Source organism: Xenopus tropicalis, chromosome 6 (genome assembly GCF_000004195.4).
Source record: "Xenopus tropicalis strain Nigerian chromosome 6, UCB_Xtro_10.0, whole genome shotgun sequence".
Taxonomy (NCBI): domain Eukaryota; kingdom Metazoa; phylum Chordata; class Amphibia; order Anura; family Pipidae; genus Xenopus; species Xenopus tropicalis.
Window position 1 is genome coordinate 105,786,950 of NC_030682.2, and position 25,015 is coordinate 105,811,964.

The 25,015-nt window shown below is 38.0% G+C and overlaps 1 protein-coding gene across 2 annotated transcripts in view; it reads left to right on the forward strand.

The window, feature by feature from the left end:
* Positions 1-25,015, forward strand: part of lama1 (laminin subunit alpha 1) — a 98,429-nt gene that overhangs the window by 19,753 nt on the left and 53,661 nt on the right. For both annotated transcript variants that reach the window (XM_004915237.4, XM_002938053.5), the window contains exons 2-17: positions 1,105-1,275; positions 3,373-3,485; positions 10,812-11,054; positions 12,499-12,678; positions 12,846-12,935; positions 13,470-13,587; positions 13,995-14,173; positions 14,469-14,568; positions 15,573-15,733; positions 17,999-18,139; positions 19,001-19,174; positions 19,607-19,708; positions 20,018-20,229; positions 20,354-20,465; positions 24,139-24,249; positions 24,341-24,468. In XM_004915237.4, the coding sequence (XP_004915294.2) occupies positions 1,105-1,275; positions 3,373-3,485; positions 10,812-11,054; positions 12,499-12,678; positions 12,846-12,935; positions 13,470-13,587; positions 13,995-14,173; positions 14,469-14,568; positions 15,573-15,733; positions 17,999-18,139; positions 19,001-19,174; positions 19,607-19,708; positions 20,018-20,229; positions 20,354-20,465; positions 24,139-24,249; positions 24,341-24,468 (2,335 nt within the window). The remainder of the gene's footprint in view (positions 1-1,104; positions 1,276-3,372; positions 3,486-10,811; positions 11,055-12,498; positions 12,679-12,845; positions 12,936-13,469; positions 13,588-13,994; positions 14,174-14,468; positions 14,569-15,572; positions 15,734-17,998; positions 18,140-19,000; positions 19,175-19,606; positions 19,709-20,017; positions 20,230-20,353; positions 20,466-24,138; positions 24,250-24,340; positions 24,469-25,015) is intronic.

The window sequence follows — 25,015 nt, forward strand, 5'->3', positions numbered from 1 at the left end:
AGTTGCTTTTGTATATTGTCCTCTTCATTCTGCACAGTTTCTTCTGCATTTGAAACACCATATTTTGTTACATGGGGAAGCTACATCTTACTTACTGTGTATGTGATCTACTTCAGGCAGCTCAGCTGTTAAAAAAGCTTTGGGATTTATCAGTTATCTGTGTTCATTCTCCTGGAGCTGAACAACTGCTAATCTTGCAAATTCCTTCTTTTCTACAGGGAAAAACTTTGGCTCTCACTCCCTTTTCGTATGCTTTATTGTAGTCTGCTCTGTGCTGCTAACTCATCTTTAGTGTATTTATTCAACAGTCTAAACAAAGATTTCACGTACAGGGTCTACTTGTCTTCAGCTAGCTGGCCACACATGTACAGATATTGTCGTTAGATATATAATTAGATGCAAGGTTTTGGACACAAAAATGTATCTCTTCTGGTTACTGTTTTTGGAGAGGAAGAGAATGCTGAGTCAGTTATGTGTCCTAGTTTGCAATTCACAGATTGCTTTCTGCACTGCAGTGTTAGTTTTATGCCTCACTTCAATTTAAAATTTGGCTCCTTTGTGTCTGCTACTGAGCTGTGCACACCATTTCTCAACATTCCTTCTCATTGTGAAGAACAATGTCTGAAAAAGGTCATAAAGTAATTTTGTTTGACATAAAGTTAGAAATGAACTTGTCAAGACCCCTTCTGCTTAACTCTCTTGGTGTGGATATAATATTTTTTTGGGGAAAAAACTAACCAAAGGGGCAAGGGCATTGGAATGGTTCATTAATAATATACAGGTATGGGATCCCTTATCAGGAAACCTGTTATCCAGAAAGCTCTGAATTACGGAAAGCCCGTCTCCCATAGACTCCATTTTGATCAAATGATTCAGAATTTTAAAACTGATTTCCTTTTTCTCTGTAGTAATAAAACAGTATCTTTGTCTTTACCAAGTGATTTTCGTGTGCAGTGATGTATATGCTGTTATTGCAGGAAAAGCTGTTTAAAATTGTATTGTTTTCATTATTTTTAACTAATCAGTACAGTTTCTACCCTGTGTTTCCTTATACCATAAAGCCGTTGGCATATACAATCTAATGGTGATCTAACTTGCTTTCAGGCTTGTTTCCTGCCATTTTAAATCTCGCAAGCAATGCACATATTTCCACCAATGCTACCTGTGGGGAGATGGGTCCAGAGATGTTCTGCAAGCTTGTGGAACATGTGCCAGGAAGGCCAGTCCGCAATCCACAGTGTCGTATTTGTGACCAGAACAGCATCAATCCTAAAGGTAAGGTTGGCTGCATGTTTCCTCCCATACAGTAATAAATATTATGGTAATTATTTGTTTTGGGCCTCCTTAATAAAGACTTGAGAATTCAGGGGATTTATACATGTCTTATACATGTGTTTATACAGGTTATCATTGACTGTATTTCAGCTTGGAGTCAGTAACTCAGGAACTGCACACATTTGTATACGTGAAGCAAGATTTACCCAAACTTTATTTTGGCTACTGCAACAAATGTGAACATTCCCCACCCCTGGTTAATGAATGGGTCAGGAGTAACACTTATATGCCTGTATGTGTACATCATTGTGTTATCTGCCAAAGGGAGGAGTGACTACCTGAAACATTATTGCACTCTCTGTGGCCAAAATAAAGTTTGGGTAAATCTTGCTTTACATATACCAGTGTGTATGGTTCCTGCATGATTATGATTACACCAGGTATCCAGGGACAGCACCACCACCTAGTTACACTGCAGATAGTGTGCAGGTAGGTTATTTAAAAAAAAAAGATTGGTGTATTTAGGCTTGGACCTAGCTTCTGAGTGACTCTAGCTTCTGAGTTGGATTCCCCCCAAAGAGATCAGTATAAAGTACAAGCAGGGAAAGAAAGTGTACAGAGAAGTGGGAAGGAAAGAAGGTCAGAGCATTGACCTACAGAAATGGTAGAGAACATTGGGCTTTTTGTCATGGAAGTATAATGGTGGGATGGGAGTTCAAAGAGAGAGAAATAAGCAATGGACAATAAAGCATTAAAAAAGTAAGAAGGAGAAGCATATTAGACAGAGTGGCAGAGAAAAAAATGTCAGAACTTCAAAAGAAGACGTTTAGAGAAGAAGTTTGGAGGGAGAGAATTAGGGAAAAAACAGAGGAACAGGCCAAGCACAATAAAGGATTGGGTGCAGGGATGTCTAGTAGGGAAGAAGACAAAGAATGGGTTGTTTAGGTCAGATAAGAAGAAAGGGCAGGTTAAAATAATTTGGGATACAAAGAACATAGGCAGTGAAGGAAGACATGGGAAACAGTCCAAAATAATGCTCACAAAATTCCAGGGCTGTGGAGTCTGAGTCGAGGAGTCGGAGGCAATTTTGGGTACCTGGAGTCGGAGTCGGCAAAAATGAACCGACTCTGACTCCTACTAAATTTAAATGGGAATAAAAAAATAAAAATAAAACAAGTTTAAATGTCCCAATTCACAAACAGTCATATTAATTACTTCTCTGCTATAAGAATAAAGCCCAATGCACGCAGTGCATAAACGAACACGTTGAGTGACCATGAAGCATGCTTTTCATTGACTGGATGCTTCACTAAATGGGACGTAACGCACAGTTAAGGTGCGGCAGCTCCACTGCGTCGTGTTCCTCTGTTACAGGGAACACAATGCCCACTGTGAAGTTAGCCTAACTCTCACTGATAACTAATTAAGTTAAAAAAAATTGCAGGATTAGAAATACTTGTATACGTGAAGGGAATGGATAGTCAATAGTTTAAGACTGAAGCTTTTAAACATTTGAAAAACTGCTGTAATTCAGCTGTAATGTTAGCTTAAACTTTAAACATGACTATGGCATTCTAGGGAAATCATTAGGAGTAGGAGTATAGATAAAATTATCTATCAGTTTATTATAAGTTCAGTTGTGTTTTAAGTGCCCCTTCCCCCCTGCCCCTTCCTGGATGTATAAAATACATTAGCATATTAAAAACTGAGGAGTCGGAGAATTTATCTACCGACTCCACAGCCCTGCAAAATTCTCAAGGACCATTTGTGCGCGTGTAGCCAAAACCAAAAAAGAACCAGTCTGACAAATATATATGGGTTTATGTACCATCCCCGAGATGCATAAGTGCATACTTCTGTAGAATGATAATACAAATTTGGCTATGGAAATGAAGTGGGCAAATTAGGGAAAGGTATTGCATTTTTCCAGCATAATTTTTTACCCACACACAGGTAGGCTGCTATTAGAAAAAGTGCTTAGGGGCTGTTCTCTTTGAGACACCATCAAACACAATCAAAGACATCATAATTGTTGCCACCACCTGAACTATGAACTTCTGTTACTAATAATCCAATGTTCTATGTACTTATTGGCAGAAAGACATCCAATATCTAATGCCATTGATGGCACCAATGACTGGTGGCAAAGTCCAAGCATACAGAATGGGAGAGTTTACCACTGGATTACTATAACCCTGGATTTAAAACAAGTAAGCAAATAATTTAATGTTCTGTTCCTTCCTAGAATGATGTATTAATACATATATCCATTCTGGAGAATAAGTTCTTCACAACATGGCATTGAGTAAAGTGGAAAAAACATGGCAACTTGCACCTGGCTTTTGCACTTTGCACCCTGCCCCACAGTTCGTAAATTACCTGAAGTGTTTTGGTTCCTTTCTGACTTTTTGAGTCTAGGATTATATTGTCAGGTTCTTTCCTCTTTCTTTACAATTTTAATGAAGCACTGTATAATGAATTTGGCTGCTTTATTATATTGTATATAGTGTGCTCCGCATTTATAACGTGAGAACCCACTATCCTTCAACTTGATGCAAATTATTAGTAAGATTATATAAATTTATTTAGATTGAATGCAAGCCATGAATAATAAAAGATGCCCTCAATGCATTATTTTCCTTTTCTATGACTGCTTTTGTCACACTGCTGTTTTTATATTTCCAACCTCATTATAAGGCCCATCTCGCTGAGAACTTTTCTTTTCTTTATTTGACATAAGCTAAAATGAGTAGCATGTCTTTGTAAACTATGGAATCTCACTGGGATCAACTTGTTGGTAATGAATAATGCAAAGATTTAGCTGAAGGACTTGCTTGCTGGGAATGTCACTTTGTCACGGGTAAACAAGTTCAATTTCTAGTCTAATTTTCTGTATGACCTTGAGGCAGTCACAATGTGGAACCTAACTGGGGACACTGTCAAGTGACAAAGAACTTGCCAGTTTCTGTTATGTTACAGAGTGTGTATTGAAAAGTATGGTGCCCTTTGCTTGATAAATTACCTACGTTGTATATTAGAAATTTAAAATAATCTATGCAATTTAGTTTGTTAAGGTCTTAGTGGGTTTTGCATGCTAGTATAAATATTATATATAACTGTAAGATGTGGTTTTATTCCCTGATGACCCTGTGTGGAATAACCTATGAAAAAGCACATAGTTGCTTTCTGTCCCAACTATCTTATTGTATGCCCAATTTATTTATTTGAATATTAGTAACATTTTAACAAAACTACGAGTTACTCACAAAATACTATAGAAAAAACTTTCTCACGTGCAGTTACAAGGATTATGCTTTCCATACAAGTACCAATACAATCTTTGTACAATTTTCTGTATGTGTATGCTGGACACACAATTCTGCCCAATATCTATATACCATGGACTATGGGGTAAGGGTATTTTTCACAATTTCCAATGGAGTCAGTGAGAAGTGACCTGCACCAGTTTTTGTGTTAGGTTTCCTCATGAGATTGGCAAACTCACCTGTGCAGAAAGAAGCCACAAAACTTGTTAAATACATGGCAACTCTATATAAACCTTCATTCAATAATTTGGCCCATGCTGCGGTATGAACGGCATGACCTTGCAGTTTGCTGTTTGTTATTTGGACAGACATATCAGATAAAAATAAACCCCAACTCCCTCCCTTGTTGTCTGTTGCAAGAGAATTATACATTATTATAACACTTTGCTATGCTACCTAGCAAACAATTTGCACTGAGATCCATATATTTCCTATGAGCCTATATATAAATATAATTTGGGCCTCCTCTGGAAGTGGTACTGGTATGATTCCTGCCATTGCCATTGCAACTTGTTAGGACATTCTTAAAGGGGTGGTTCACCTTGAAGTTAACTTTTAGTATGTTATAAAATTGCTAATTCTAAGCTACTTACTCAATTGGTCTTCATTATTTACAATTTATAGTTTTTGAATATCTTTGTTTTCTTCTTCTTACTCTTTGCAGCTTTGACCTCCGCAGCCAAAAACTATTGCTTTGTTAAACTACAGTTTAATTGTTGTTATTGCTACTTTATAGTACAGGTATCGGACCCCTTATCCGGAAACCCGTTATCCAGAAAGCTCCGAATTACGGAAAGCCCGTCTCCCATAGACTCCATTTTAATCAAATAATTCAGAATTTTAAAACTGATTTCCTTTATCTCTGTAATAATAAAACAGTACCTTGTACTTGATCCCAACTAAGATATAATCAATCCTTATTGGATGCAAAACAATCCTATTGGGTTTAATAAATGTTTTATTGATTTTTTAGCAGACTTAAGGTATGGAGATCCAAATTACGGAAAGACCCCTTATCCGGAATACCCTTGGTCCCGAGCATTCTGGATAATGGGTCCTATACCTGTACTTATTTCTATGCAAGTCCTCTACTATTCATGTGTCAATAGGTAACTTATCATAGCAACCAAATACCTGCTAAACCTCCAAACAGAGCTGCTTAACAAAAACTGAAATAAATAAAAACCTACAAATAAAAAATGAAGACCAACTGCAAATTGTTTAGAATATTAATCTCTATACCATACTAAAAGTTAACTAAAAAATGAACAACCCCTTTAAGTGTTTTAATGTTATGGTTAAGAGATGATATATACACAGGAGATTTAGTAACATAATTCACTCTCATAAAACACTCTCTCATGGCCTACCAAGGAAAACTATTTTACATTAACTGTTTACTTAGCACCTTTTGGCTGTAAATTATTGCAGAATAACACCACACCCTCCTACGCCCAATTCTGTTGAGTGCACTGATCTGTCTCAGTTCTTTTTCTAGAATAGAAAGCTTGTTAATGTTTGATTTACCTCATTGACCTTTACTGATTAGCATTTTTAGTATATAGGTCTAATTAACTTTGAGTTTTTATTTATGTATATTGCTTTTGAACATTTATAAGCACAAGACAGCTGACGAAGGTTGGCTAGATGGGTACATTGATTAACATTTTATTAACACATAGGGGCACATTTACTAATGCACGAACGTCCGAAAAGCGTTCAAATGCGTTTTTCTCGGAATGATCGGTATTTTGCGATTTTTTCGTAAATTGTCGCGACTTTTTCGTAGCCATTACACCTTTTTCGTAAACTGTCGTGACTTTTTCATAGCGTTACGACTTGCACGAATTGTCGTGACTTTTTCGTAGCCATCGCGCAGAGTACGAAAGTTTCGGATTCATTCAAGCTTCAGTATCGTGACTTTCCTTGGGCCAGGTTGGAGCTGCAGAGTGCCATTGAGTCCTATGGGAGACTTTCCTTGGGCCGGGTTGGAGCTGCAGAGTGCCATTGAGCCCTATGGGAGACTTTCCTTGGGCCAGGTTGGAGCTGCAGAGTGCCATTGAGCCCTATGGGAGACTTTCCTTGGGCCAGGTTGGAGCTGCAGAGTGCCATTGAGCCCTATGGGAGACTTTCCTTGGGCCAGGTTGGAGCTGCAGAGTGCCATTGAGTCCTATGGGAGGCTTCCAAAATCATGCAAAGTCTGAAAGTTTTGCCTGCCGTTTACGAGCGCTCAATACGAAAAAGTCGCGACAATATACGAGCAAATTGTAACGGTTCTGAAAAAGTCGCCACAATTTGCGCAAGTCGTAACGGCTACGAAAAAGTTGCGACAATTTACCAAAAAGTCGTAACGGCGACGAAAAAAATTGCAAAAAAACGAAAAAGTTGCAAAATGTTCTTTTCCAATCCAAATTTTTCCCATTCGGATTCGTGGATTAGTAAATCAGCCCCATAGACTGGATAAGGGACTAATGTCAGCAAATGTTCCTCACTTATGAGTTTCAGCTAAGACACTCGTGTGAATGGTGCTAGTATCTGCTATATGTCCAGTCCAGTGTGGATAGCTAGCTATAGGCCAGTGCCACAGCATGCTCAGAATGAGCCTTACAGCATCATTACTGACAGCCCAAGCGCTTGTCTCCTTGTCCAACCCAAATACACCTATCACTGCTTTCAGACAAATTTTTTCAGAAACAAATTTTTTTTTTTACAAAGTGGGGCTTATTTACAATGAGTTGGCACAATTCAATCCCACTTGCTTGCTCAACTCATCTTCTTAACTCTGCTTTCAGACTAGACAACTGCACCTAGTGCAAGTAGGTTGCACATTTAGTTGGCACTATTGCTCTGTACCCATTTGTATGCAATAGATGAGGCATTTAAGCCCAGTACAGCACTTTATGCCTGCCGAGTATTGGTGTGTCTCTCTTTTCCTAACAGAGACCACAGTCCCCAATCACTACTCGTGCCTTCAGAAAATGCGAGACTAGGGGGCTGATTTACTAAGACACGAATTCGAATCCGAATTTGAAAAATTCCGATTGGAAAACGAACATTTTGCGACTTTTTCGTATTTTTTGCAATTTTTTCGGCGCCTTTACGACTTTTCAGAAATTATCGCGACTTTTTCGTTACCAATACGATTTGCGCAAAAAAACGCGAGTTTATCGTAGCCATAACGACTTGCGCGAAAAAAAGCGAGTTTTTCGTAGCCATTCCGAAAGTTGCGCAAAATCTGCCGATTTTTTCGTAGTGTTAAAACTTCCGCGAAAAGTCGCGCCTTTTTCGTAGCGTTAAAACTTAAAAGGCACGATGTTTCGCGCAAGTTTTAACTCTACGAAAAAATCGCGACTTTTCACGCAAGTTTTAACGCTACGAAAAAATCGCCAGATTTTGCGCAACTTTGCACAACTTTGCGCAAATCGTATTGGTAACGAAAAAGTCACGATAATTTCCGAAAAAATCACAAAATACCGATCATTACGAAAAAAACGCAATCGGACGCATTCAGCCCGTTCGTGGGTAAGTAAATGTGCCCCTTGGTGTCAAACTGCATGTAAGTGCAGCAACGCAAATCCTAGGGGACTGACGAGCGGAGACGACGTCTGGTGCTGGTCTGTCAAATGTCAATGTGGCCCCTGAGCCTAAAAGTTTGCCCACCCCTGATCTAGCATAAGACACAGTGCACAACTCTATGTATACAAGAGAATCCTGTACTTAATGCCTGCCAGTTGTGCCTGCCATTGTTAGGGGCAAAGATAGAAGGCCAGCATTCATAGTGGCACAAAACACATGAACAAAATGTATTGAAGTTGCTTGCAGTTTGCACCTTACACCATAACTAACTCGCCCTTTTGTATATGAGCCCAAGTATCTCTTGGATCTAAATTTTATTTTATAAAGGACTGATGAAGTGCAGCGTAAAAAAACATATGTACAAAAGACTAATGGCTCCATTTAATAGACAGGGATGTGCTTAGGGTTTCAGGGGACAATCTACTTCAGGAAGTCCCCTTTCAGAGCTAAAAATTACTGTGCAGTGTAAGCCAGTTAGGCAGTGAGATGTTCAGACATTTTCCTAGATATAAGATAATGGTTGGGAAAGATTAATGGAGGTATTTATTCTTAAAGGTTATATATTTTGTGTGTTTATAAATGGCAAAACTGCCTAAACTATTAATACAACAAGAACTCTTGTTTCCCTACATTATGACGAATACCTTTGCTGGCAGAATGTGAGCACTTTAGCACAGGCCCTTTTGTGGGTTAGCGTGCAGGGACAGTGCTCTGTGGTTTGATTGCTCAGTGCTTCTCCTTTTTTTTTTGTTCGAATCTGTGCAAGAAAGCCTGTGCATATTTTTACAGTGTTTGCTTATTAAGTTGTCTGGGGGAATGGAACAACTACAAAGAATCCGGTGTTTTGTTCTCCAGGAATTAGCAGTCGCATGGGTCATCCATTATTCTAAACAGAGACAGCTTTACTGCGCCGTGCCCAGCTCCTTATTATGTGCCATGGGGCTTTCACACACATTCGCTCAGACCTGCATCGCTCAGGTCACATGGGCACTTATTTGGTGTCCAAGGTAACTTTTTGTCTTCTGATTTCAGCCATGTGTTGTACCTCATAAAATGAGTGCAGTGTTTTTTTTTTCTTCAGCAAAAGGGAGTTAATGGAGAAATGATACCATAACAATTCCATGCAGGCATTTTACAGTGTCTTGTTTTTGAATTTTAATAAGTAGGTTGTGAACCAAATATCTTTTAGTGGATTACTTTACTATACACAGGGCCAGCCATTGGGGTGGGAAGCTAGTGCAGTATTGCAATATGCTTTATTGTGAAGGGGCACCCAGACTGCCACTATTAACCCCAAAGTCAGCCATTATCTACAAAAACCAGTCAGTAATAAGGTGGCAGCATTCTGGGCTTCCTGTGTTTATCATAGTAAAAATTATTAAAAAAAGAGTTATATTTAAGTGCAATCTCCTGTTTTTTTAATCCCAGCAGAAATGTGTTTAGTATTATATATTCTGAAACAGATGGTGTCTCTCTATAAGGGCAATGAGAAACCATAAGGAATGGAGAGTGCCATTTATGGCCCTGTTAGGCTAATCTTCCCCCAATGATGTCACTGAATGCTTCACTGACTACCAAGCGACACACCATCTCTGGTTTTATATAGTGAGATTATCGGCACAACAGGAGCACTGTAGGATGTGTGAAGTACTTTGTGACCAGTTTACCAGTAAGTTATTGGCTATTCAGGCAAGGTTAAAAATACAAACTGTGTCTGTAATACCTTTAACAGAAGTTTAGGCAAATGAATAGGGTAATACGAAATTATGGTATACTGGCCCTTTCAACATTCAAGAAAAGCAGTATTGCAATTGCACCTATAACTTGCATTGCTGATAGGGCACCTTGATACAGCAATGTGCCAGTCATAGCGCATAAAACAGAGGAGGGCAGTGTAATCTTTATTTGAAACTACAACTCCCACAAACACTATTTACACAGTTTTAGCTGGATGAGGATAAGATTTATGCAGGAGCTATGGATAGAAACACGTGGCTTATCATTCACACAAGTCATTTCTGTCCAGTCCAGCTACTGTATGCATGTTCTGTGTTCCAGGAATGTGCTCATCTAATATTAATGCTGGTCTTGTTCATTCTCATACAAGAAATGCTGGAGCACATTTTACTGCAGCTAATACTTGTTAAATGTGGATTTACAATTAGCTGCATCAGCTGCACCTTTGTCTGGGCCTCGATGAGTCTGGAGCCATTCAAAAATCTCAGTATATAATGAAAACAGGCTTATTTGCTGTTCAGCCAACCATGTAATGGGAAAAGATTATGTAGGCAGCAAAGGGCTTAGGAAAAGGAAAACTTTCAAAGGAACATAAACTTTACATTATGTGAACATAGTTGCTTTATACTTTTCTCAGGACTCTGGAGTGTAGTCCTGTAAACTGAAGGCAGGAAAAGACCAAAGCCAAAGTCATGCAGTGACAGCAGACATATAAAATTATTCGCCAAATTGGTTACCGTATTAACCTTGTATGATGCACCTTAGTGAACCTCCTGGGTCTCCTTAATGATACTTATCATTTACTTTTAATTTAATTTAGAACTGCTTTCTATCCTAGGTATTCCATTTTACAAAGGAATGAAATTAATCTTTCATATACTTTATGGTCTGAAATAGGTTTTCCAAGTGGCATATGTAATTATTAAGGCGGCAAATTCTCCACGACCTGGGAACTGGATCTTGGAACGCTCTGTTGACGGAGTTGAGTTTATGCCATGGCAATATTATGCAATTAGTGACACCGAGTGCCTGACCCGGTACAATGTGACTCCAAGGATTGGCCCTCCAACCTACAAAAGAGATAATGAAGTCATATGCACATCTTATTATTCCAGGCTTGTACCGCTGGAGCATGGAGAGGTAAGTTATATAAATTACTGTAGTTTGCAACATACTATTAAATCTCAATCTGAGATTTAATACAAGACAATAGCTTTCTATCCCTGTATTTGCAGAGTGGGTCCTGTCATACTACTTGCCTCAGCTCATTTAAATCTAAAAGATGCTGCCTGACAATATTAGTGTCTTGAGTTTGATTCCAGTCAGGGCACTGTCTGCAAAAAGTGTATATTTTTTCCATGTCCGTGTGGGTTTTCTTCAGGTGCTACAGTCTCTTCCCACTCACCAAAAACATACAGGCAGGTTAACTGGCTCCTGATAGTACGTGTGAATGTGATATGGACCTTAGAATGTAAGCGTCCAAAACACTGAGGAATATGTTGTTGCTATATCAATGAAGAATGATAATAATATATACAAATAATAAAAACAGCTAGTTATTGAATTATGGATTACTGGAAGCTGCTCTCCTGAATTAAGTTATACTAATTATAATAATACACACAAACCTGACTGCAACTTTTAATTAATGATGTTTAACTTGCAAGCTTTCTTATGACAAGCTGGAGTGATAAAGCAAGTATACTGCACAATGTAGAAACCTGCCTGCCAACAATAAACACTTTTCTATAAGCTATATATCAACTTATTTGCCTATTATTGAAACCTACTGTACGTAACACAGAGGGTTTAATATAAAAGGAGCCTTGCAACTCACAGCAACTCAGCAGCTGGTCGTATCTACTGATCAACCAGTTTATTCCTGGGGCTTACTTACAATACATATTGCAAACTTTTATTATATCACTTCATAAAAGATTTGTTGATTTTTTTTTGGAGTAAAGAAAAAAAAAACAGGTACTAAGTCCAAGGAATATGTATAGGGATATTTTGTATTACATGTGTGATAGAATGCATATAATTTACATTTCCCAGTGTAAAATCCTGATTTCTATAACAATTAAGAGTTACCCTAGAAACTGTACATCTGCAAGTGTGCTATTCTTTTAACCCATAAGTGCCATGTGCTGAAGAATCTGTGGCACTACCATAAAATTACCATCATGATGACACCCAATTTCTGCGATCCCAAGTATCCCATTCTACTCCACTCCATGTGTTTATTGGTAACGCACAGCGCAACCAGATCAAAGAACCAGTGGAAAGGATTACATTTATGTTGCACTAAGAAATTAGTTGCAGATTGCCTGGGAGCGCTGTTGCTGCTGCACATTAGTCATATCTATCTTGGGGAAATATTTGTCAGTACTGAATACCTTGCATAGGCTTTGGAAATCAAGTTATGTCCAGCACATGTTGCTAATGAATTACAGTTGCTTTCACATACCTTTGATTTAAAAGAGTTCCGAGTTTTCATACAAATTAATCTGTAATTATTGCTACATATCTTGCTTGGTTGTGCAAAATGATTTGTATCTAATGATGTTCTCTGGAATACAATTAGATTCACACTTCTTTGATTAATGGAAGACCAAGTGCAGATGATCCCTCCCCAGCATTACTGGATTTTACCTCCGCAAGATACATCCGCCTCCGACTGCAGCGCATTCGGACACTCAATGCTGATCTCATGACCCTTAGTCACCGGGACCTCAGGGATGTAGATCCAATAGTAACAAGAAGGGTGAGTGGCAAGGGGGCACATAAATAGCAAGGAAAGCAGTGTACGTATATTGACAGTTAACACTAGTTTCTGAAATGCTTTTCATAACCAGCTTTTATATGACTACTTTTCTTTTAGTCTGGGAAGATGCCCTACACATTTCTAATTGCACTTTCATTTTTTTGCAGTACTACTATTCAGTTAAGGATTTATCTGTTGGTGGTATGTGTATCTGCTATGGACACGCTCGCAGCTGCCCTTGGGATGAAGTTAGCCTGGTAGGTTTTGGAAATACATAATACACAACATTTTGTCCTTAAAAGCATTAGTGGGTATGTTTTTGTGAACCTTATTTGACATCTAATTAAAAACAGACTGCAATATTTTTGTTCTATCAAATCTATACATATTTATTTGAAAATGTTGTCTTTTGTTTATGCTTAGACTTTGCAAAATACTGTACTGTAAGGTCACATAGTTACATAGTTATATAGGGTTGAAAAAAGACCAGAGTCCATCAAGTTCAACCCTTCCAAGTAAACCCAGCACACACAACCTATACTTACCAATCTATACACTCACATACATGAACTATGTAGTTATATACAACTACTAATACTAACTGTAGATATTAGTATCACAATAGCCTTGGATACTATGCTTGTTCAAGAACTCATCCAGGCCCCTCTTAAAGGCATTAACAGAATCTGCCATTAACACATCACTAGGGCATTCCACAACCTGACTGCCCTCACAAGTCGATATCAAACTTGGGACCACCCTTTTTTAACACTTGTTTTTTTTTTTTTAAGAAATTTCAGTGCCAATGTGAACGGAACACTTGTGGAGAAAGCTGCAATGAATGTTGCCCAGGGTACCACCAAAACCCATGGCGGCCTGGCACCATTTCAGTTGGTAACAAATGCGAGAGTAAGTTGAACTGTGTGAATCGCTTATACTACATACAAGCTATTCTAGAGCTGTGGAAGTGGCACACAAAGCCAATAAATGATTATTTATATAGATTGCAATATATTCTGTTTAGCTGGTGAAATGGGTCCATTGTCATTTATGAATCACTGATAACAGTGGACCTCTCCATTTCCTTCTTTATTCCAAAGGAGCCTAGGAATATTTTTTTTTGTTAAAAAATCACATGTACTTTAACCCCCAAGCAGAATGATTAGATACTACAAAAGTCACAGACAACCCATCTCAGATGACCATTTTGAGTTAAAAATCACATTTACTGCCTATTTTGATTTTCAGTTTAAAAACCCATAGGATTGTTTCCCGAAACAAATGCCATCTAACATTATCTTTTGCATTCCTTTTAGAATGTAACTGTCATAACAAAGCAGAAGATTGTTACTATGATCAAGGTGTTGCAGATCGAAATATGAGCTTGAACATTAATAATCAGTATATCGGTGGAGGAGTTTGTCTCAACTGCACTCAGTTTACAGCTGGAATAAACTGTGAAACATGTATTGAAGGCTACTATAGACAACATAAGGTCAGACATTTAAGTCAGTCGGTCAAACATAAAAGCAGGTTATAGTGGCTGATTGGGCCTTACTCTTGGGTTTGTTTCATTTGCTTGTTTTTATGTATCTGTTGCTCTTTCATAAACTGTTAAACACTGTTACACCTTTCCATACAAATTTTATTTATGCAGTATTAATTGAGCTATTCAGTAGTTGGCCTATAAAATGTGGTTTGCCTGTGTTTCACCCCAGAATTGCAATATAGTGCTTTTCCTCCAGCCTTTAGAACCATACTGAATAGTAATTTATCTATTTATTTTGCAGGTTTCTCCATACGAAGATAATCCATGCATTCCTTGTGAATGTGATGTCTTTGGGTCTGTTAATTCTGTGTGTGTTGTTGATGATAATCATGCCAAACCAGGTATAGAAACATGTTAGGTGACAACAGAATGAAAAATAATTGCCAAAATGTTCTATTTTATGTAGAAGGGTAGTTACCATCCACAGCTAGCTGTAACACAGGTTTCAAAGTGGTTATTATTATTATATTCCTTTTCGTTTAAATAGTGCAGGCATATTATGCAGCACTTCACTGAAATTATACATCATTCATAGCACCCTGACCCAGAGAAGGTTACAGCCTGAGGCCCCATCACTTTCACAAACACTAGGGGCAATTTTATTTGGAGCCAATTAACCTGCCTGTATGGTTTTTGGAATGTGGGAGGAAAACAGAGTACCCAGAGGAAACACACACGTGAAGAAAAACAAATTCTTTTCAGATTGTCCCTGGCTGAAATCAAACTTGGGATTCCAATAATGCAAGTCAGCAGTGTTAAACACTTCTTAAATATCCTGTAGAATTGGTTTTCAGTATAACGTCTCCTAGTTTTGCCTAAAAAAGATAATTGTGAGGATGTATCTGTTTTTTTATCAGTTGTAGGTGTATAGAGTTTTGTGCAGAAGATTCTTTCTCTGCATGCTTGTATTATTTTGGTAGTTCTATTCAATCATATCTGCCCAGTGCATTCCTTACTTGATTGCAGCAGCATAGTATTTTTTGGTTATTTAAGTATTCATCATCTGTAAAATTGTTCATACATATAAGTAGAAGCTGCAATGTAACTTGTCCTGGCCAAGGCATTCTTTAAAGACAGCAGTGGGTTTGCTGTTACAGCCTATTCTGCATTCCACAGGAGATGCTAGCAACAAGGCAAACTGTTTTCATATGTACTAACCAATTGATAAATATTCCAATAATTAAAAATCTGGGCAAAACTAAGCTCTATCCTTACACTTGTAAAGTTTAATAATTGAAAAATGAGTGGAAGATAAAACATACTGTATTTAAACAGGGTGTGTGTTATCTTTAAGTCTTATTTTTACTTTCCTACTTAAGGTTTAATTTTTATTGCATTTTTAAAGGTTCTTCTCCAGGTCAGTGTCAGTGCAAAGAAGGTTACACCGGAATAAAATGTGATCAGTGTAAATTTGGCTTCAAAGGATACCCTAACTGTGTGAGGTGCAATTGCAGTTTAGTGGGGAGTGTCAATGAGGATCCTTGTGCTGAGCAATGTGTATGTAAGGTGAGTTGGCTTTAAATGATATCATGCAAACATTTATTTGTCAGTATATGTTGACTGAAACTAAACTTGAGTGGAAATGAAACTCTAAAACTGAATTTCCCTATAATGAAAGGCATGCAGGGTCAGACTGGAATATTAGAAAAATCTGCCCGCAGCTATGGAAAGATTAACGCAAAATTAAAGATGGCTGTGCATTCCACTGAGGAACACATTGCCATCTTTAATTTTTACACTGGAGGTGCGGCCTATTTGACAGTGATATAAGTAAGTAGCACAGCAGGAGCAGGGAGCGGCAGTGGCTCAGTGGTGGGTACTTGGTGGGTCCTGGGTGCACCAGTCCTACTCTTAGTGCATGGTGCCCCTCCACTAAATCAGCATGGAAACTCTCATTTAGTGGAGGCCAGAATATTAGATATACACTGTACTTTCAATCATCTTCTTTATGTACCTACTTCTTTTCTCTTTACTAATTTCCCATGGCAACACTATTCTCTCAAATGCATTAATTTTCATTAATATTCACTCTTTCAATGCCCCCATCTCTTACCCTTCCTCTAGGATTTACTTGTAGTTGTATATCAAAGTTCCTGGGATTATGATTTACATACATTCCTTTGGCATCAACTTTGACCAATATAGAGCTTAAATACTTAGTCCACTAGAGAGAAGTTAGAGAAGAAGCCATCTGATAGCTTAAACCCAGCAATAATCTACTTGAAGGCTTTGAAATAACATTAAATTTCATTGGTACTTTTACATTTATTCACTTCCCAGGAAAAGCTTTTATAAGTAGAACAGAAGACAAAATCACTAGGTGGTGCTAAAATGTTAGGCATCCCCCAGTCACTTACCTTATACCCAGGGTTGATGCTCCTGTTAGGAGAAAAACACCTCAGCCCAGGGTAGCTGTGAATGAATGATTGTCTTCCTTCTCTCATCTCTCTTCGGAATTCCAGGGTCTGAGCATGCGCAGAAGAGTAAAAAAGCCGGCTATTTTGTTAAAGTTTGGCTTTTCACTCTACTGCGAATGCATAAGCGGCACAAAGGCAGAAGAAAGAGGATCACTCTCTCACAGCTACTCAGGAGCGCCAGCCTGGGGTACAGGTATGGGACCTGTTATCCAGAATGCTCGGAACCTGGGGTTTTCTGGATAAGGGGTCTTTCTGTAATTTGGATCTCCATAACTTAAGTCTGATAAAAATCATTTAAATATTGAACAAACCCAATAGGCTTGTTTTGCCTCCAAGAAGGATTAATTAGATCTTAGTTGGAATCAAATAAAAGGTACTGTTTTATAATTACAGAGAAAAAGGAAATAATTTTTAAAAATTAAAATTATTTCTTATAATGGAGTCTATGGCAGATGGCCTTTCCGTAATTCAGAACTTTCTGGATAACGGGTTTCCGGATAAGAGATCCCATACCTGTATCACTGGGGGGGTGCCTAACATTTTGACACCCCCCAGTGATTGTACCTTTTCTTCTTCTTTAAAGCTTTCTAATAAGTGATAACAACACTGATAGAAACTTTTAGGGGCAGATTTATTATGCAGTGTAAAAAAATGGTAACAAAATTTGCCACACTAAGGGGCCGATTCATGAAAACACGAGTTCGAATCCCGAATGGGAAAAATTCGAATTGGATAGATAATTTCTGACGATCGCAAATATCACGAAAATGCTTCCGAAAAATCGTATTAGTCGCGATAATATCTTATTGGTGATCCGAAAGTCACGAAATGTTCGTACCGTATGATTGTAAACAGCGGCAGAACTTTTCTGAATTTTGTTGCGCAAGCGTATGAAAAAGTCGCCCAGGCGTATGAAGAAGTGACTCAAGCGCGAAAAAATTGCCGAAAATACGCTCGGAGCGTTCGTGTCTTAATAAATCTCCCCCATAGCCAGACTTTGCTGTGTAAAAAACACCTTGATAAATTCGCCATTTATTGTACACAGGTTTTTATTCAATTTTTCAGCATAATAAATAGGCCCCTTAGTATGGAGCAAAGCAGTAAACATAGATGTGTGGTCCCCACCTTGACTTCTGCAATCTGCAGCTAAATACATGTCCCTCAAGCACTAAAGGTGATGCATTTTGCTTGCAAAGATGCAGTTTATTCAAATCTATTTGCTTGCTATTTTTTTATAGCAATATACCTTCTAGTTATTAGAAAGTTGGACATAATACAATAAAGGATATAGTCCTATTCATATTATACATTTAGAGAATGCTAATGCTACAAGAACCTTTGTGCTGTTTTACAGGACAATGTGGAAGGTGAGAACTGTGATCGGTGTAAGGCTGGCTTCTATAACCTGCAGGAAAGGAATCCGGAAGGATGCACTGAATGTTTTTGTTTCGGTGTGTCTGGGGTCTGCGATGGCTTATTTTGGCACACTACTAAGGTAAGACCAACTCTCATTCTTTTTATTTTTTCCCCCCTGCAGGCAATCCACATTCCTACATCCATTACCAGTATTGAAGTTTATTATAACTTTAAAATGTAACCAACACTTCATTACTTTGGAATATACTGTAACTATAGTGTAAGCACCTGCGGTAATATTTCTTTGCTTTGTCTAACTTTATTTAACCAACATGGAATGAGTGATTTCAGAACCATCTTTCCTTTCCAATCTTGTCATAATATTGGAACTCTATTTAAGTGCACATTTACACTTTCAACTCTGGCTGCCTGACCCCAGTAATAGCTTGAGAAAGCTGCAGAGAATTGGAGAATCTATGTCCTGACCCGTGAAATGTGCCAAACAGAAAGTGTCATTCCAGTGCTGAAGAGGCAGTTAGCCTTCTCAAAACTTATCAAATAGAGTGGCACCCAATAGTTACTTTTTTCAATTGGTTTCTGTTTTTATTACGGTTTTATTACATATAAGCTTTTTATACTAGGCATTGTCTTAAACTGGTACAGATTGATAAGTTAGTTGATACTTTTCTCAGAAAACATGAGAAATGCCAGCAACTGATGTATTCTGACACTTGAGGACCCTTACACCAACATTCAGTTCAGGAGGTTCCTATTGTGGAACATTTATGGGTAGCCTAGATGTTGGCCTATGCCATTAAGTTGAGTTTTCATGTCTCATCAGTGCTGCATATAATCTATGTAGCACTTTGAATTTGATGCTTTTTAATTATTTAAAGTTTACTCATTCTTCACATTGAGTGTGGTTAAAACAATCTTGTAAACAGACTATTGTTTGTGATGAGCAAGCCTATATACAGTATACATTCTTCTCATGGTACAGGTATCTGATGTTGTTGGCTGGCATATTAGTGACTTGCAAGGAACACAGCGTATTCAGCCCAAGCAAGACCAGTTTGACGGTCCTCATCAAATAAGTGTTAATAATTCAGATGCTAGGAAGGCATTTCAATCAGCTTTTTTCTGGGATGCTCCCTCATCTTACCTTGGAAATAAGGTGAGTCCAACAAACAATTTTATATCCAGGGGTTGGGAGTTGATACATTAAACTTGTTAGTCACTGGGGGCATGGGTTTCTGTGGGTGACAAAGAATGAAGCTTGTACCAGGGACCTAGATTTTTGCCGCTGGTTAGAAAGTTGTACAGTAATTATTATTAAAATGTATTTGTAGAGTGGTCACATATTCCTTTAGTGCTGTTTAATGGAAGGGAGTATACAAATATATCAATAATAAATACAGCTTGAAACACCAGTAAAGAGGGCTCAACACAATAGTGTTTTACGTAGCAACCAATCAGTCATTAGCTTTGATTAGCTGCAAGTAGAACTAGGAAGGCATGGGTTACTGCCCAGGTGCTAATGTACCCATTACTGGCAATTGAGCTTATCTGTGTGCTTTATATGATATGTTATTTTTCCCAATTACAGCTGGTATCGTATGGAGGGTACTTGCGCTACACAGTGTCTTATGATATTCCAGAGGACAGTGCAGACAGTGAGTTAATTTCTGATGTGGATGTCATTATTAAGGTGTGTATATATATATTATTCAGTTACATAAAAATGTCCAAATACCTTACATTGTATTTCATGCATTGCATAGTGACCATTTTTTAACCATTCCATATAAAAAAAGTTTTATTCATTGTAAAACAACTTGAACTCTGCTGTGTTAGTCTGCTGCTTTTAAACAGGTGATGGTAGATTTTGAGGGCAAACTGGTGCTGATTGAGTGTGGGTGTCCATAAATACTACTACTACTAATGTTCTTTTCTACCTAAATCTATTATAGTCTCTCCAGACTGCAGTAGTAGTGTGCATATTTATATTTCTGTACAGGGAAATGGCCATACATTAAGTACCAGAGGTGACGGTGTGCAACTTCAACCCTTTGAGGAGCATACTGCAGAATTAAAGCTGGTCCCGGACAACTTCGTGGATTTCAGTACACGCAAGCCTGTGGATCGGGACAGACTGATGACTGTTCTTGCAAATATAAACCACCTTAAAATCAGAGCTAACTACAACCTTGCAAAAAACACAGTAACAAGGTAATATATATATATTTTTTTAATGATCTAAAACATATTTATTATGAAATGGAAACATTTTGGAGCCATTTACAAATATAACACTGGAACTGATAGTTCTGTTATGCTTTTTCCCATATTTCAGACTGAGCTCAGTTACAATGGATATTGCACAACCCAATGTTATTGCCTTCTTGCCTGCTGTTCAGGTAGAAAACTGTGAATGTCCTCCTGGTTACGCTGGCACATCTTGCGAGGTAAAACCTTTATTTATTTAACCTTAATGGTCAGTGATAAAATCAGTTTCAGCATTTAGATAATATAAGGTCTATCATGGCCAGAGAAAAATAGCTTGAAAGGGGTGACCATAAGTGGAATAAATGTATGCTTATAGAGCAAGGAATCTGACAAGATCTGACTGTTGCTAATAAATACATTGCGACCTTTCCACTGGTTATAAGACAGAATGTAGTTTAATGGGATCAGCTGTGCAGCAATTAATTCCAGAGATCACTTCCTTGCCATCCAATCTGCAAATGAACCTTTAGGGCTCTTACACTTGAGTTTCACCTGCATTTGGTGCTTGAATGCGTCTGAGTGAGTGTAATTGGGAAGAATGGGCTGCATTTTGTGCTGCGTTGTTTTGTGGTAGAATGATGGAGGACTGCAGGAGGACTCAGGGCGAAACGCTGTGTTTAAGAGCCTTAAAAGAAAATGCCCCCCAGCGCATATATGTTGTATATGTGTGTGCAGACTACTCACAAAACAAATTCATCATGTTTCTGTTTTTTATTGTTGAATATTTATATTTAAAAAACCAGGAGAATAAACAAGATTAATGTTACAGATTTCGATAGATATGTCTGTGTATTACAGGTAACGTATCTGTTATCTGGAAACCCATTATCCAGAAAGTTCCGAATTACAGTCTCCCTTAGACTCCATTTTTAACAAATGAGTCTAATTTTTAGAGATTATTTCCTTTTTCTCTGTAATATTAAAACAGTATCTTGTACTTGATCCCAACTTAGATATAATTAATCCTTATGGATGCTAAACAATCCTATTGGGTTTATATAATTTTTGAATGATTTTTAGTAAACTTAAAGCATGGAGATCCAAACTATGGAAATATCTCTTATAACTAATCCTATACCTGTAGCTCACATTAAGGGGCCCATTTACTTACTCACGAACGGGCCGAATGCGTCCAATTGCGTTTTTTTCGTAATGATCGGTATTTTGCGATTTTTTTCGGAAAATTATTGCGACTTTTTCGTTACCAATACGATTTTTGCGGAAAAACTCGAGTTTTTCGTAGCCATTCCGAAAGTTGAGATTTTTTCGTAGCGTTAAAACTTGCGCAAAAAGTTGCGATTTTTTCGTAGTGTTAAAACTTGCGCAAAACGTCGCGCCTTTTAAGTTTTAACGCTACGAAAAAAGCGCAACTTTTCGCGCAAGTTTTAACGCTACGAAAAAATCGCAACTTTCGGAATGGCTACGAAAAACTCGCGTTTTTTCGCGCAAATCGTATTGGTAACGAAAAAGTCGCGATAATTTCCGAAAAGTCGTAAAGGCGCCGAAAAAATCGCAAAAAATACGAAAAAGTCGCAAAATGTTCGTTTTCCAATCGGAATTTTTCCAATTCGGTCGGAATTCGTGTCTTAGTAAATCAGCCCCTTAGTATTTGCTACTAATGCATGATCATAGTGTGTATATGCAGACAAGTGCATAATGAGAACTGTAAGGACAAGCTAGGAACTGAAACTATGCTTTAGACTAAATATTTGTAATTTGCCTAAACAAACGTAAAACATTCAACCAATTGTATTTAACGAGTTACTACTGTTCAAAGCATTCTCACTGACATTTTGTAAGAGAGGAGCTCATTCTGTAGGGCGCAGAGGCTCTGGAATAGCCTTATATAAATACAGCTAACATCTGCAGGCTAAAGGGAAATGGTAACTAAAATACAATGTGTTCCTGTCTCAGAGAACCATTTGAACATTTACTAAACAGTTTGTGAATGATATAGACATTAAAACAACTGTTACTGTGCAGCAGCTGGGAAAGGATTTTTTCTTGTGCCTTTTGGGTAGTTGGAACTTCCTGTTCAGAAAAAATCATCTAAAAGTGAATTTATAGCCATAAGATATATATATTACTTTCAAAACTTCAAGTAATGTGATAGGGTATATCTTTTTTTGTTACAGATGTTTCCTCTTTGTATCTTTAACTTTTATATAATAGACAGAACTGCTAGAGTCGTTTTCTTAGCAGAGGGAAACTTGAAATGTTGCATAGTCTTTAACAGCCGTGACATGACAAATGGTTATTAAATCTAAAAACAGTTTAATACTGTTGCTCTCTGTGAATAATGGCCAAGCAAAGCCCCTGTCCCCTTGCCTGCTCATGGGAGCTACTCAGTAGCAGCTTCTTGTCACAGTTACTAAATGCCAGAAAATACCCTGCCATAGATAATACTGAGAATTCCCTCTGCTGAAACACATGTAGAGACAAATACCAGAAAATTATCAGGATTGTCTATTTTAGTAGCCATGACAAGTAACTGCTACTAGTATCTCCATGTGTCTTTACCCTTAAAGGAACAGTAACACCAAAAAATTAAAGTGTATAAAAGTAACTAAAATATAATATGCTGCTGCCCTGCACTGGTAAAAGTTGTGTGTTTACCTCAGAAAGTCTACTATAATTTATATAAATAAGCTGCTATGTAGCCATGGAGGCAGCCATTCAAAGGAGAAAAGGCACAGGCACATAGCAGATAACAGATAAAACACTATTGTATTCCACAGAGCTTATCTGTTATCTGCTATGTAACCTGTGCCTTTTCTCCTTTTTTCCAGCTTGAATGGCTGCCCCCGTGGCTACACAGCAGCTTATTATATAAATTATAGTAGTGTTACTGTAGCAAACACACCAGTTTTACCAGTGCAGGGCAACAGTGCATTATATTTTTATTACATTAAAGCTCTTTCATTTTTTGGTGTTACTGTTCCTTTAAAGGGGTTGTCAACGTTTAGTATGTTTTAGAATGTCCTGTGTCCCTTTCTTGGCAACTTTACTGTTGGTCGATATTATCATTTTATTTTGTAATTATTTGTTTTCTTCTGTGTCCTTTTATCTCTTAGGTCAGGGTCACTGACCCCATCAGTGACCCCTGACCTAAGAGGGGAGCAAATAATTGAAAAAGGGAATGCCACAAAAAACAAAAGCAAAGAAATTTAAATAACCATGCTGTAGAATTCTTTCTGCTAATTAAAGAGAGTTGTCTGCCACCTCTGCAGGATGTTAAAAGTCATACCAGATGAAAAGTGTGCTGCTGGGCCCTCTGTCCTGGTGGGCCCTGGGCCCCTTTGCCCATTTATTAAAACAGCCTTGCTTTTTATTACTCAACTTTTTACTTAGCTCCTCTCCTATTCATCTTCTAGACTCTCATATAAGCAACTGCCCCTTGGTAGGGTAAACTGGGCACTAGCAACCATATAGCTACTGAAATTCCACACTGGAGAACAAATAGCTAAATAATTCAAAAGACATAAAAAATGAAAAGCAAATATCATTACAATATGAATGTCTGTATCATACTTAAAGTTAATTGAAAGGCAAATCACCTTAAAGAAAATATATATCAAATAACTGTTCTGTGTAAGCAACAAGACTTGCCCTACATTCTCTGTTATCTGTATAAAGCAGACAGAGGCCTTCACTCACCTACAACATGTTGAATAATAAACTTTCACCTACAGCCTTTGCTTGATGGTGGGGTTGTTTCAGTCGTAGTTCCATTATATAAGGAACTTTGGGTTGGGTGCCACTGTCATAAGCAAATCTAAATGGAACTTAACATTCTTTTGAAAGGCTTATATTTTGCATATATAGCAATAACTAAAAATCCATCTCTTACAGTCTTGCAGTCCTGGATTCTATCGTGTTGGTGGAACACTCTTTGGAGGTATTTGCCAGCCATGTGAATGCAATGGCCATGCAACTGAATGTGACATCCATGGAGTGTGTTTTGTAAGTCAGAGAGTGTTGATTGCTTGCATACTGTATTTGAAATCTAAAGTGCTAACAAGTTCTTACAACAGTTATGTATGTGTGCCCTCAGGATTGTCAACACAATACTACAGGTCCTCATTGTGATCAGTGTTTGCCAGGTTATTATGGAAATCCTTTATATGGAACCCCACAGGACTGCCAGCCATGCACTTGCCCTTTGAGCATCCCTTCCAACAAGTGAGTGCATCCATCAAAGGTTACAGACAAATCTTAGTTTTGCACAAATCACCCGCCTTGCCTTGCCTTGACTGGGGAATGTTTGTGCTTTCTCAGCATGGGTAGTAATTACCCATGCAACAACTTTGTATGCTATACAAACACAAGGTGCCACTGTGCATTTTGTTAATATGTGTTTTCAGTGATATTTTGCTGTTGTATTAATGCCCTGTGTGATCATCTTAAAGACCACCTTTGCGAACAGTTATGGCCCCAAATTGTATATCTCTGTGTTTTTAGGGGTGATCACCAATGCAGGGCAATGGCATTAATTTTAATCAAGTCAGGGGCAGCTTCAGGGTAGACAGGAAAGGATATTTGGTGAGGGCCCCATGAGAAAAAAGTGTTAAAGGGGCAGTATACTAGTTTAGCATGATTGAATAAAGCTTGTGCTGAACATAAATTCTGTTTTCATTCTGTTGCACTTGTTAGCTACCCTATATTAGTATTTATTTCAGAGATGGTCAGCCTACCACCCTCCATCAGTTATTCACCTCACCTGCAATGA